General features: G+C 45.0%; 1 protein-coding gene across 1 annotated transcript in view; it reads left to right on the top strand.

The window, feature by feature from the left end:
- The window catches only part of USP28 (ubiquitin specific peptidase 28), a 64731-nt gene extending 61744 nt beyond the window's left edge, over nucleotides 1–2987 (top strand). Inside the window, exons 25-26 of the mRNA XM_040976965.1 lie at nucleotides 629–824; nucleotides 1855–2987. Of these exons, the coding sequence (XP_040832899.1) occupies nucleotides 629–824; nucleotides 1855–2030 (372 nt within the window). The 3' untranslated portion in view covers nucleotides 2031–2987. The remainder of the gene's footprint in view (nucleotides 1–628; nucleotides 825–1854) is intronic.
- The last annotated feature ends 11628 nt before the right edge of the window (nucleotides 2988–14615 follow it).

Genomic DNA, 14615 nt, shown 5'->3' with positions numbered 1-14615 from the left:
GAATATCCCAGTCAGCATGTACTGTAATGCAGTCTCGGGATTCAGATTCATTCCATCACTGTCATCTCCCTGTGTGGTCCCACATGTCAGAGCTTGCAGACCACCTTAAGGCCTCCAAAAACTAGGGATGTTCAGGCCTGGCGTGGTAGCCTAGTAGCTAAAGTCCTCGCCTTGTACACCCCAGGATTCCATATGGGAACTGGTTCTAATCCTGGCAGTCCCGCCTCCCATCCCGCTCCTTGTTTGTGGCCTGGGGAAGCAGTCAAGGAGCCTTGGGACCTTGTGCCAGTGCAGGAGACCCAGAAGAGGCTGCTGGCTCCTGGCTCACCTCTGGACATTGCGGCCACTTGGGGAGTGAATCAGTGGACTGAAGATCTTCCTTTCTGTCTCTCTTCTCTGCATATCTGACTTTGCAATAAAAATAAAATAAATTAAAAAAAAATCCCTTTGGGAACTGATGAAAGCCCGATGCTCAGGTCACCTGCAAACTGGTTAAGTGAGCAGGTATTAGGTGGAGGCCAGGCATCAGTAGTTTGTGAAGTTCCTCAGGCGTCTCCAATGTGTGCTGGTATGGAAACCACTTGTTAATAATAACCACTTGTTATTAAATATATAATTTTATCTGTAGGAGCTAAACGCTAAAGCAGCTTCTCTCTTTGAAACAAATGATGACCACTCTGTTACTGAGGGCATCAATGTGATGAATGAGCTTATCATTCCCTGCATTCACCTCATCATTAATAATGACATCTCCAAGGATGACCTGGACGCTATCGAGGTCATGAGAAACCATTGGTGCTCCTACCTTGGGCAAGATATTGCAGGTATGGTGTTGGTAAAATCCCTTAAGATTTTAAAAATTAAAGAAATGATAGTGGTCTCACTGGTTACCAAACCTTTTTAAGGAATTAGAGCACTTACCATGTCCTCTCTCCCTCCTGGACATGCACACAAAATACAAATGAGTTAACAATAGATTTGCTCTACTGCAGCAAGCATTGGGGTGCCCGGGCCTCTGCCCACTCACCCCTAACCTCCTCTGACTACAGAAGCAGCCAACACACTGTCCGGCCATGTCCAGCTTCTCTTCCTGCCTTCAGTCCAAGTTGGAATCCTCTTACAGTTCAAATGTAAAAGCTGGTTTGTGCACAGTATAATTGTGTAGACGTATCTGATGTAAATTTTCCTGTGCCTTGAAGTTGCGAGCATAAAAATATTATTTGTCAAGATTTTGAGATGAGTGAATTAATTAACACATGGATTAACCCTTGGTTGTGCAGAACATGGTGAGGAGTGGACTGGAAGCTCGGTGTGTATTCTGATCTAAGTTCTGTCAGCTTCTTATTTCACTGGCTTGTTCAAGTATTTTGAGTTATTATGAATGCTATAATAACTAGCTGTTACATATTTTCTTTTAATGCCTTTAGTTTTAATTAGAGAATGTGTGCTATATAGTTTTTCTCAGTGCTGTGTGTATACACATGTCTGTTTTAGCATCCAGAAAAATACCATCATGATGCTTACAATACAGAGTGTCATATCCAACTTCTCAGATTTTAAAAGGAAAATTGGTTATGAGACCTCTCCGTATGAAGTGTGTATACAGTGTTGGTCAGCCAACAAGGGATGATATGGAGTGCATTTGGCAAGTGGGTCTTTTAGTCTTGCTTGTGCGTGAAGAAATAATCTGCTGCTATTTGGCCAGCATAATGCTTGGACCATTAGAGTTGAATCATGGCATTTTAAAGACCCTCTGTATAGTTTATATATTGTAATATACCCTTTATAGGCATATTGCTTTTTGTCCAGAGATATTTTTAGCTGTAAATGTAACCTTCCATTTTTCTTCCACAGAAAATCTGCAGCTGTGCTTAGGGGAGTTTCTGCCCAGGCTTCTAGATCCTTCTGCAGAAATCATTGTCTTGAAGGAGCCTCCAACTATTCGACCCAATTCTCCCTACGACCTTTGCAGCCGATTTGCAGCTGTCATGGAGTCAATTCAAGGCGTTTCAACTGTAACAGTGAAATAAGCTCCCACATGTTCAACACGCTTGTCAGTGCTCACCTGGGGAAGACTGGACAAATGAGGTCCCGATGTGGGCCCCAGTGATGCTGCATATTTAAGGAAGGATTAAAAACAAAATTGTACTTTTGGGTACAGAATCAGAAAAGCTATTTCATTAGGAAAGATAAGAGCCAGTATACTAAGGTGTTGAGTGATACCAGAAGACCTGAAATGCCTTTGAACCCTCCAAAAAACGGCTTGTGTTTTTATATAAGTCTCCTGCCACTTTTCTAATTATCTTGCAGACATAAATGTTTTTGACAGCAGAGTAGAAGAGTGACTCATCAGAACCAGATGAGCAGCCACTCGTTATTTTGTCAAACACAGATGACTTGTAAAAATCCATAGCTACAAGAGATGGGGGGGATGGCTGTGCCTGGCTCCTGACGGGAGAGTTCACAGTGGGTGCTGGGGTCACAGGTGGGTGGGGACTGAGCTTGTCCTGCAAGCTGCTTCTCCTTTCTTCTGTTTTTCATATTTTTAAATGAACCAGAAAACCTCACAGTCAGTTCTCAGTGAAAGAAAGGAAAGCATTAAGGACTTTAGACACAATAGCATCGTGAAACTTGAGTAAAGATAGTGTTTTAATAGTTGTTAACTATTTAGACAGAAGTTTCTAGTATCTGAAGATTTTCAGACAGGTGTCTAAGGCTACTGGTGCCCCCCAAAAATACCTTTTGGTTCTCCCCTCTCCTTTTTTCTTTTTTTAAAACTAAGGGATGTGGATTTGTAAAAAGGAAAATATGTCTATATATATATGTATATGTAGAGAGAACTATCCCCTGTTGACCATTTTTAAAAGATTACTAATTGAAAATTGTGTTTTAACCAAATTTTAAAGATTAATCGAGAAATTGTGGGAGGGAAAAATAATCCAACTATGCAGATTTTATAAATGTGCAATAAAGATACTTGTTTTGCCTCTGGTGTGCATTATGGCCTTTATTTATAATTCCCATTTGGGAAATGTATGGATTTGGTGAGTATTTCTATCGTTTTAATTTTTTTTCTTCCAAATGAAAAAGCTGAGCCCAACGCAAAGGCTCAATTAGCTAATCGTCCCCCTGTGCGTGCCAGGATTCCATATGGGCGCCAGTTTGTGTCCCGGCTACTCCACTTCCCATCAGCTCCCTGCATGTGGCCTGGGGAAGCACTGGATGGTGGCACAAAGACTTGGGATCCTGCACTCATTAAAAGACCTGAAAGAAGCCGCTGGCTTTGAATCGGCTCAATTCTGGCTGTTGTAAGCCATTTAGCAGGGAGTTTAATCAATGGACTGAAGATCTTTTCTTTCTCTCCCTCACCTCTTTCTAAATCTGTTTTTCCAATAAAAACAAATAAATCTTAAAAAGATTGGAAATGCATACTTTAAAAAAAATTGAGTTGAGAAACTTGATGGGGATGACAGTGTCAACGCTTGGAGTAAGAGCAGGCCAGTTGAGCAGTACCTAGTGGTGAATGAGTTCTTTCCCACCCTTGCGATTTGCATGGCCTGCAAGTATACCTGCTTTGGAATTTGCAAGGCTGTGTGGTTCCTTCCCCACCCTGCCTCCCTCTATGCTGCAAGGTACATTTTATTTAGGCAGAGAGACAAACGAGGGTCTTCCCATCAATGGTTCACACACCAGATACCCACAAAACTTGTGGTTGGGCCAGACTAACAACAGCCTCCAGGAACTCCATCTGGGGCTCCCCACGTGGATGGCAGAAAGAGCCACCATGTGCTGCCTCTGAGGGGGAAGCTGGGGTTGGAGCAGTGCCAGGACCTACCCCCAGCCACTCGGTTTGCTAACCACTCGCCAAATGCCCACCTCTGACACAACGTGTTAAAAAGCAAAAAGGCTTTCCTGAAAACAGTTTCTGCCACCTTGATTTAATTAGTGGTAGGCCATGTTGTGTGGATTTTAAAGTGCATTGCCAGGATTTGATTCAAGTTTTTTCCTTTAGCTTACAAATGCATTCATTTCACTATTTAGAATTTCTCAGTTTACTTTACTTTGTAGATTACTTTTTTTTGAAGATTTATTTTTATTATTTTTTTATTGAAAAGGCAGATATACAGAGAGGAGAGACAGGAAGGTCCGATGATTCACTCCCCAAGTGAGCACAACGGCCGATGCTATGCCAATCTGAAGCCAGGATCCTTTTCCGGGTCTCCCACGCGGGTACTGGATCCCAAGGCCTTGGGCCGTCCTCGACTGCTTTCCCGGGCCACAGGCAGGGAGCTGGAAGGGAAGCGGGGCTGCCGGGATTAGAACCGGTGCCCATATGGGATCCCGGGCATGCTAGGCGAGGACCTTAACCACTTGTGTCACCGCGCTGGGCCCGATTATTATTTTTTTTTTAAAGATTTGTTTACTTTTATTGGAAAGGTGCGTATACAGAGAGACGAAGAGGATGATCTTCTGTCCAATGGTTCTCTGCCCAAGCGGCTGCAATGGCTGGTGCTGATCCCATCCAAAGCCAGGATCCAGGAGCCTCTTCTGGGTCTCCCACGTGGGTACTGGATCCCAAGGCTTTGGGCCGTCCTCGACTGCTTTCCCAGGCCACAAGCAGGGAGCTGATGGGAGTGGGGCTGCGGGGATTACAACTGGCACCCATAGGAGATGCCTGCACGTGCAAGCCAAGGACTTTAGCCATTAGGTTACCATTAGCTAGACCATGGCCTGTTTTTTTAGTGACTGCTCAACACTCTTTGGAAAACCTTGGGAAATATTTTGTTTCCTTCTCCACTTTGTTTTCTGATCAGCTGTTGGGAATTACACAAGGCCAAGAAGGCAACAATGACACCCGTGGAGTGAGTGCAGGGCTCCCAGGGCTGTTGCGCAGTTCTGCATCCACCACTAGGGGGAGTGCTGACAACCCATTCCTGCTGCCCACCTAGGCGGGCTGTTCAGTACAGCCTCCTTACTGGGCTTCTCAAACTAATCCCTTGATAGTTTTGCTTTTAGCTTTTTTCCAGGCTCAGAATTATATTTAGGCTTTTCAAAGAGTTGTAATAGAGAAGGATAGGGGGAAGGATAGCAGGAGACAGAAGAAGAAATCTGTGACCCTTACCTAAAATGAGTTGGGTTTGAGCTGGATATTTCACCTTCATGTAAATTGTCCCATGACCTTCTGTGCAATTCAAAACTGGAATCGCAATCCTTTTTGTTGTTGTTGTTGTTTAGATATCTCAACTCCTGCAAATATTAAGAGGCATATAAATTCATTTTTACCCTACCCACCTCAAGAAAGAAGTACTCGGTCGATAAACACAGCAAAGCAACTTAAACGAATGAGAGAAGGATTGAAGGAAGAGCCAGGAGGAGACAGGAATAGGGTAGAGGGGTGTGGGCATTTCCGGAGCTCACATGGTTGTGGGGGACTCTGGTGCTTGGTTCATTGTATGTCTCTGTCACAATCTGTTCTGTGTTTTCATTTGAGTGGTCTTCGGGTAATTATGCCTAATGCTATGAGGAATACATACACGTCTTCTGAGGCACACACAACTGAATTTTTAAAAAAAGATTTATTTTTATTGGGCCCGGTGGCATGGCCTAGCGGTTAAAGTCCTCACCTTGAACACGCCAGGATCCCAGGTGGGCGCCGGTTCTAATCCCAGCAGCTCCACTTCCCATCCAGCTCCCTGCTTGTGGCCTGGGAAAGTATATCTGCTCTGTATATCTGACTTTGTAATGAAAATAAAATAAAGCTTTTTTCAAAAAAGCTTTAAAAAAAAAAAGCTTTTTTAAAAAGCACCAACTTGGGGAGTGAACCAGTGGACGGAAGATCTTTCTGTCTCTCCTCTCTGTAAATCTTATTTTATTCCAATACAAATAAATGCGAATCTTTTAAAAATTATTATTTTTTTATTTGAGAGGCAGAGGGAAGTTTTTGATTTTCTGGTGCATTTCCCAATTACCAGAAATAGGTATGAATCAGGCCAAAACCAGGAGCCAGGAGCTCCTGACTGGTGTCCCGTGTGGGTGGCAGGCATCAAGCCTTTGGGCCACCTTCTGCTACTTTCTTGGGCTTATCAGCAGAAAACTGGGTGAGAAACAGCACACAGCAGTAGGACAGTCCTCTGATATAGGATGCCACGTGTTGCAAGCAGAAACTTGGTTTGCTGTGCTAGCCCCATCTTTATTTATTAGTATATTTTAAAGTTGAATATTTAAATTAGGCATATAAAGAGATGAACTATTATAGTAAAGAACAATTATAAAATACTTTTTATTTTGAAGCCCTAAAATAATACAAGTAATGTAAATGTCAGACTCCTTTCACCTTTCATTTTTTTGAATAACTACTGACAACATATTCATTTAATTTTTTTTTAATGTATTTCATTTTTATTTGAAAGGCAGAGTCATAGAGAAGAGAGACAGAATTTTCTATGTTCCAGTTCACTCCCTAAGTGACTGCAAAGGCTGGAGCTGATCTGATCTGAAGCCAGGGGTTTTTCCAGGTCTCCCATGTGGGTTCAGGGCTTCATTCCAGTAGCTAACTAAAAGTTTGAACAGGGGATGGGTCATATTAAGCAAGGTCATAACACTAACCAGCACATGAGTGAACCAGGTCCAGAGGTGGATTCTGTGAGGAATGTGTGGGCCAAACCCTGTGGAAATACAAGTCCCACTGATTTGCTCAAGAGTTGGTGTGGTGATGGGCTGAACTAGATATGATCATAGAACCTGCCAACTCTCATGGGTACAAGGACCAAGAATAGTCTGGGCAGGTCCAGGCTGCAGCACCCGCGTGTGCATCCTAAAATAGGGTGTGGGGTGGGCCAGGCCACAACATTCATCAGCTCATAAGAGGCCAAGAAGTACGGGCAGGCTATGGTGGGCCAAGGGCCTAGCACCCTCTGGCATGCATGAGGTCTGTGTCTGGGAGTGGGCTGAGTGGGGGTACCTGGGAAACTCCCAAAATGGGTCATATCTTCTGCTGGTGAGTATGTGGTCCAGGCCTGAGAGCAGGGTGTTCTGGGCAAGGTAGCTCTAACTGTTGGCTAATGTGTAGATTGGTTTTGGAAGGGAGTGGATTGGGCAGCACTGAGCAAACCTTAGCTCATTGCAAAGTAAAGAATCCAGGCTGGAACGCAGGTCATGCTGGGCTAGCTGTCACACCTACTAGTTTACACGAGCCAGAGATGGGAACAGACTGAGCAGGGCCAGGTTGCAGTAACCTCCAGCAAGAGTTGGGACTGGGTACAGGAAGATCAGGCCAGGATACAACATCCAAAGGCAAACACCAAGATGTGTGGCTATGCCAAGCTTGGTCAGAGCAACCAATGGTACTTGCAAGATCTATGGCTGGGAACAGGCCTGGTTGGGGAACAAAGGGGACATCCTGGCTGGGTTGGGGTTCCCACTGGTGAGTGTGAAGGCCAGAATTGAGGCTATTGTCTAGTCTGGGTATGGCTGCAGTGTCCCTTGGCAAAAGCGTGGGCTGGGTCTGGGTGCGCCAGATTAGATTAGACTTCAGCACCTACTGGTGCTCATGAAAACCAGGGTAGGTGTAGAACAGGCTGGGCTAGGTCTTAGCCCTTGCTGAGCCATGTGTGAGCTGTGTCAGGGTGTGATCCAGGCTTGGCTGGGCTGTAACACCCAACAGTAAAAACCAGGATGGGTGAAGGCCAATCAGAAAAGGCCACTGTTCTTGCTAGGACAGGAGGTGGACTAAGGAAGGTTGGCCCATGGACCCACCAATGGGCACAAGGTCTGGCATTAGGAGATGTTCTGATGGAGGAGCTTGGGGAACTCCTCTATTGGGACACAATCCCTGCAGGTCAGAGTGCAAGAACCACAATAGGAAGCAGCCCATACCAGGCCAAGAAATGGTACCCATTGGCATACATTTAGCACAGGTTGGGGGTGAACCAGGCTGGGCCAGTTTATATCACCTGCTGGAAAATCTGATCACCAAATGGAGTGTGGGTTGGGCCGGATTGGGTCACAATATAAGCCAGTTCACATGAGAGGAGGACTGGGTGCTGGCTGGGCAGGGCTGGGCTGGACTAGGCTGCAGCCCCCACCAGTGTGAGTTGGAATTGGGGGTGAGCCGGGCTTGGCCAGGCTACAGCACCCTTCGGCAAATGCTGAGGAGAGGTGGACCATGCCAGACTGGGCAACAGCACACAACCAGCACGTGTGAGACCTATGTGGGGAGGGGGCAAAGCTGGTAGAGGGTCTATGGAAGGCTCCCCTACTGGACCACCACTCCCACTGGATAGCATCAGAGTTGGGATGGGGCAGACAAGACTGGGCAGGGCTACAAGACATGTTGACCTCCTGTGGGCTGGATTAGGGGCAATCCAGGCTGGGTTGACTTGTTCCTACTGGTGCATGCATAAGTCAGAGTGAGTGTGGGTTAGATGGGGTTTGCCACAGCATAAGCTGGCAGATGTTGGCATGGGTGGCAAATTCTGTCAAGTTAGTGTAGAACCATCTGGAGAATACAAGATCTAGGAATGGGCTCAGTAGGGAAGTAGTAGCCACCTTCCTTCGGTTGCCACTCTAGCTGGTGAGCATGAAAACCAAGACTGGGGCAGGCATGACTAGACAGAGAGTAGCACCTGCCGGCAAGTGTATGGGCTGGATAGGGGGGCTGGTTGGGTTGAACTAAGTTATAATGCCCATTAATATGTATGAGAGCTGAATGGGATATGGGATAAACTGGACCAGTCTGCTGTACATACTGGCAAACATGGGAACCAGGGCAGGGGTGGGCCTGGTGGGCATTATTGCGAGTTGCTCTGACTAGTCTGCAGGTCCCACTGGTTTGCGTGAAGGCCAAGTGTGTGGTGGGCAGGACCAATTACTGCAACACCCATTGGTTTGTGTAGAAGACAGGGTTGGAGGCAAAACTGACCCAACAATTGCAACCACCCACATATGCATAAGCTGACTGGGGCAACGGACTGTGCTGGACTCTGTACTGGCAAGCACACACAAGAATCAGGTCTGGGATCACCTTAGATAAAGTTTCTATGGGCATCTCCTCAACTGAATTGCTGGACCCAGAACCCCAACCATGGTGAGAATTGCAGGTTCCATGGTCTAATTGTGAAGTGCATGCCCCACATCAGGGTCCCTGGGATAGTGTTGGGTGGCTGTCCTCCATCCCAAGTTATAGAGGCATTTGGGAGGCTGGGTGTGGCTTCTATCCATGTCTCTCCCCTTCTCCCAGATACAGGAAGGAAAAAAAGAGAATGTGGAAATGGTGATCTCACCCACCTTCCTGCAGCCCTTGACCCTAATCAGCCCAATTAACTATGTTAAAATCATCAAAAATAAAAATAATTAATACTCTTTAAAAATTAATTAAAGAATCTGTGAGAGAGCAAAGCTGACTCAGTTAAACATGAAAAAAAAAATAAAATAAACCCTGCTGAAATAAAAAAATATATACATTAAAATGATTAAATATAGTATGCTTCCTTTATGCTGTTGATTTCAGATGTTAAGTCAGTCAAGCATTGTCACAACAAAAGTCTGGTCATGACATATATATTATATGTAACTTGAATTTCTCCTGTTACATTTCATTTAGGATTTCTGCATGCTTATTCATGTAAGAAATTGACCTTTAATTTTACTCTTCTGGAAAGTGCTTGAATTGCAGGCGGTAGGGAAATGAATCATCAGATGGAAGATTACTCCTGTCTGTATCTTGGTCTCTGTCTGCCTTTCATGTAAAAATGGATTTGGGGGTAAAAAATGAAAGTTGGGCCCAGTGTGATGACTCAGTGGCTAAATCCTCTCCATGCACGCACCAGGATGGGCTCTAGTTCATGTCCTAGCTACTCCATTTCCCATCCAGCTCCCTGCTTGTGGTCTGGGAAAGCAGTAGAGGATGGCCCAAAGCCTCGGGATCCTGCTCCCACATGGAAGGCCGGAGGAAGCTCCTGGTTCCTGGCTCCTGGCTTTGGATTGACTCAGCTCCAGCCCTTGTGGCCACTTGGAAAGTGAACCAATGGACCGATGATCTTCGCTCTCCTTTTCTCTATAAAGCTGCCTTTCCAATTAAAAAAAAATAAATCTTAGGAAAAAAACATAAAGGTGATGCCAAGGGGCCACCATTGTGGCAAAGCAGGTAAAGCTACCTGCTAGCATCCTATATGGGTGCCATCATATTGGGGAGAATTCATGGTTGAAACCGCTTGAGGCTGGAGTTTTTGTTCTTGTGTGTTTTGCTAGAATGCTTTAATTATAGATGCAGTTTCTTTCATACATGGAATTTTCAGATATTTTTCCAGTTACTTAGTTTTTGGAAAATATTAGAAATCTGCCCATTTTGTCTAAAATTTAAAATTTGGCGGGAGGTTCATAATTGCATCTTTTCCCTAATGACTCTGGAATCTACAGTGCTATCCTTCTTTCCATACTAATAGTGGCTGATGTATAGATTCATGCTTTTCTTTATTGGCTAGTATTTTCAGGCAGTTATTAGCTAATCTTTTGAAGGAAGCAGCTTTTATTTTATTTTTCCCTTGTAAGTTTTTGGGCTGTTTTAAATCCAAGCTTTCTGGCAGTGGTTCCTAACCCAGAATCAGCTGTGTCATTTAATTTTTTTTAAAGATGTGTTTTATTCTTATGGGAAGGTCAGGTATACAGAGAGGAGGAGAGACAGAGAAGATCTTCCATCCAATAATTCACTCCCCAAGTGGCCACAATGGCCGGAGCTGTGCTGATCCGAAACCAGGAGCCAGGAATTTCCTTCAGGTTTCCCATGTGGGTGCAGGGTCCCAAGGCTTTGGGCCATCCTCGACTGCTTTCCCAGGTCACAAGCAGGCAGCTGGGTGGGAAGTGGAGCTGCTGGGCTTAGAACTGACATGTACAAGGCGAGGACTTTAGCCACTAAGCTACCGCACTGGGCTCCAGCTGTGTCACTTTCAAAAACGTAACTGCCAAAGCCTCTATCTCACAGGCCTGGCTGGTTGCTTTTATGTTTAACGAGCATCACAGGCAGTCACAGGTACAATCACAGCTGAGAACCACTCCTTCTGAGTCCTTGCGTGCCTAAGGAAGTGGCTTTTACATGGTGACCAACACTGTGAATTCTGTGGTTTTATTAAACGTCTGCAGAAGCTTCAGGTATTACAGGTTCTATACTGGATGAATGGGTGTGTTTTAACTTACACAGGTTTGAGGGACATAGGGAAGAATGCACCATGTTCCATATCATCAGCCTTTAATTTCCATGAATGGACATATCTGTTTTTTAAAGTTTGCTCACAAGTTTAAATTCTGTGCTGTGCCAGCAGTATGTTACTTTTTCCTGAACGTTAAAAAGAAAATTGTGCACATTGCTTTTTTAAAGTTGTTGAATAACAAACAGATTCATGTATCTATTATAAGTCAAAGTGGATCTGGCTCACAAGTTCTAGAAGGACATGTTCCCGTCTTCGTTCCTAAGCCCCTGATAGCTCCACTGGCCTTCGGGTTGTTGGCTGTTCATGACTCCTCCAGCTCTTTATTGTGTTGACAGGTGAGCTGCTTACTGACAGGAGAACAGAACCTGCTCAGGGCCTGATCTCTTTCTTTTCCAAAAATACGATTAGCCTGGGCCGTTCCTGCTACACCAGCAGGATTGGAATTTATGGCAATAGAAGTGAATTAGGAATACTGACTTCGACGAACTGCTAAGTGATAGAAACTGTCTAAAGATCTTAGATGACGTGAAATTTGAAAGTTGGCACAAAAATAGTACCCAAGATCTACCAGTGGTGAACTTTGACAATTCAATGTGGGGGTCTGGCACAGTAGCCTATTGGCTAAATCCTTGCATGCACTGGGATCCCAAACGGGTGCCAGTTTGTGTCCTGGTTCCTCCTCCTCCCATCCAGCTCCCTGCTTGTGGCCTGGGAAAGCAGTAGAAAATGACCCAAAGCCTTGGGACCCTGCACCTGCATGGGAGACCCGAGGAAGCTCCTGGCTCCTGGTTTCGGATCAGCTCAGTTAGGCCATTGTGGCCACTTGGGGAGTGAACCAGTGGATGGAAGATCTTCTCTATTCTCCTCTATATAAATCTGGCTTTCCAATAAAAAAAAATCTTAAAAAAAAAAAATCCAATGTGTGCTAGTTCTGCTGCTATAGTTTGCATGGTAGGATGGCCAGTTTTCTGTCTGCAGTGAGGTAGTATTGTCAGGCCATGCATCCTCCCAGATGAGTGGTTAGATACTTCACAGAAGGAAGAGTCTTCGAGATGACCTCCAAGTGCCATCATTCACAAAGTTACACAGACTCTGCTACATTCAGAAGTTAATATGGCTTCTTGCTTTATAAGTCATGCTGAGTCAGCATATCTCTTAAAAGATGGGTTTCAATGGCAGGTGTTCGGCACAGCTGTTTCAACATTGCTTGGGACACTGGCATTCATTTGGGAGTACTTGGTTCAAGTACAGGTCCCCTTCATTTCTGATGCAGCTTCCTGCCAAGGCCCACTCTGGGAGGCAGCAAGTGGTGGCTTAAGAATTGGGTCTGCAGGGCCTAATGACCAAACTCCTTATCTTGCATGCTCTGGGATCTCATATGGTCACTGCTTCTAATCCTGACTGGTCCATTTCCCATCCAACTCCATTCTTGTGGCCTGGGAAAGCAATCAAGGATGGTCTGAAGCCTTGGGACCCTGCACCTGCATTGGAGACCCGGAAGAAGCTTCAGGCTTCTAGCTTCAAATTGGCTCAGCTCTGGCTGTTCAGGCCACTTGAGGAATGAACCATTAGACGGAAGATCTTCCTCTCTGTATCTTCTGCTCTCTATATATTTGCCTTTCCAATAAAAAATCTTAAAAAACTAAAAGGAATTGGGGCTTTCATGGTCAATGTGATCACATTTCAGGCTAACTCTTCATATGGGTGCTGGCATCCCTTTTGGTAACCCGTTGGTATCTTGGCTGTTCCACTTCCCCTCCAGCTCCCTGCTTATGCCCTGGGCCCTGGGAAGATGGCCCAAGTCCTTGGAAACCTGCACCTTTGTGGAAGACCTGAAAGAAGCTCCTGGCTCCTGAGTTCAGCTTGGCTCAGGTCTGGCCATTGTGGCCACTTGAGAGATGGAAGATCTCTCTCTGTGTTTTTCCTTCTCTGTAAAATATGCCCTTCAGGGGTCAGTGCTACGGCTCAACAGGCTTGAGTGCTAGTCAAGTGCTACTCCACCTTAAGTGCTCGTCTCCCATATGGGTGCTAGTTCATGTTGCATTTGCACAACTTATATCCACTCCCTGCTTATGGCCTGGAAAAGCAGTTGAGAATGGCTCAGGTCTTTAGTTACCTGTACCTGTGTGGCAGATCTGAAAGAAGCTCCTTGCTCCTGGATTCAGTTCAGCTCAGCTCTGGCCCTCTGGGGAGTGAACCAGCAGATGGAAGATCTTTCTGTCTCTGTTTATCTGCCTTTCTAATAAAAAATAATTTTAAAAATACCTTTCAGATTAAAAAATATATATATTTAAAGAATTGGATATCTGGTCCAATATTGTGGTATTGTGGGTAAAACTACTGCCTGCTTGGCCATCATCCCATGTGGGAGTCATTTCATGTTCTGGTTGCTCCACTTCTGATCCAGCTTCCTGTTAATGGCCTGGGAAAAATAGCAAAAGATGGCTCAAATGTCTGTGACCCTGCCACCTGTGTGGGGGACCCAAATGGAGTTCCAGGCTCCTAGCTTTGGCTTGACCCAATCCTGATAGTTGCAGCCAGCCAGTAAGAGCCAGCCAATAATAAGCCTTTTCTCTCTGTCTCCCTATAACTCTGGCTTTTTAAAGTCTTGGGTCTTTGCCTTCTACATGGGAGACCTAGATGGAGTTTCAGGTTTTCCTGTTCAAGCTGGCCAACTCCAGCCGTTGTAGGTATTCAGAGAGTGAGCCAGTGGATGGAAGATCTCTGCATGTGTCTCTCTGCCTTACACGTATGCCCACACACATCTAGAGAGAGAGAAAAAATGTGGCTCACGGAGAGAATATTGACAATGAAATCTGACGCATGTAAATTTAAATACCAGCTTGACCTGTTTCTGTGGTCTACAGCCCAAGAAAATATTTAGCCTTGTAGTTGTGGTTTAAACAGGGGAGTAGCAATGACTCAGAGCAGACTTCCAGATGCAGTTCCCATCGGAGAGTTTGTCACAGAGCAAGAATTTAAAGTGTTGCCCTCGCCTGTGCAGGGACCACGGGTAGGTTCTAAATAATCGGGGCATAAAGTAGGTAGGTACACGTGGTTACAAGGCCAGGTTGATATTAGCCAATCTGATTTGAAGAGAGTGATACTGACATGATCATTGCTTAAGCATTACAACATCTCCTATCCAGGTTTAAATACATTCCTGCTCTTTAATAACTTTATTAAATGTCCTAAACTTGGTAAGGGTACCAGAAGGGAATAGCTTTATATTTTTTAACTGTAATTTTACTTTTTAAATTTTTTTCTTACTTCAATAACAAAAATAGATGGAGCAAGCTCTTTTATGCAGTGGCTTATTGTCCCCAGATACCCCCACCAGGCAGAGGAGGGTCAGTTCTCAGCTGGGAGCCCATAACTTGGTCCATGTCTCTCAGGTGGGTGGCAGGTCCC

This window comes from Ochotona curzoniae, unplaced genomic scaffold (genome assembly GCF_017591425.1).
Source record: "Ochotona curzoniae isolate NIBS_2020 unplaced genomic scaffold, NIBS_Ocur_1.0 contig_2723, whole genome shotgun sequence".
In the NCBI taxonomy this organism is placed as follows: Eukaryota; Metazoa; Chordata; class Mammalia; order Lagomorpha; family Ochotonidae; genus Ochotona; species Ochotona curzoniae.
The sequence above is the reverse complement of the archived record's forward strand: the minus strand, read 5'-3'. Positions and strand labels throughout refer to the sequence as shown.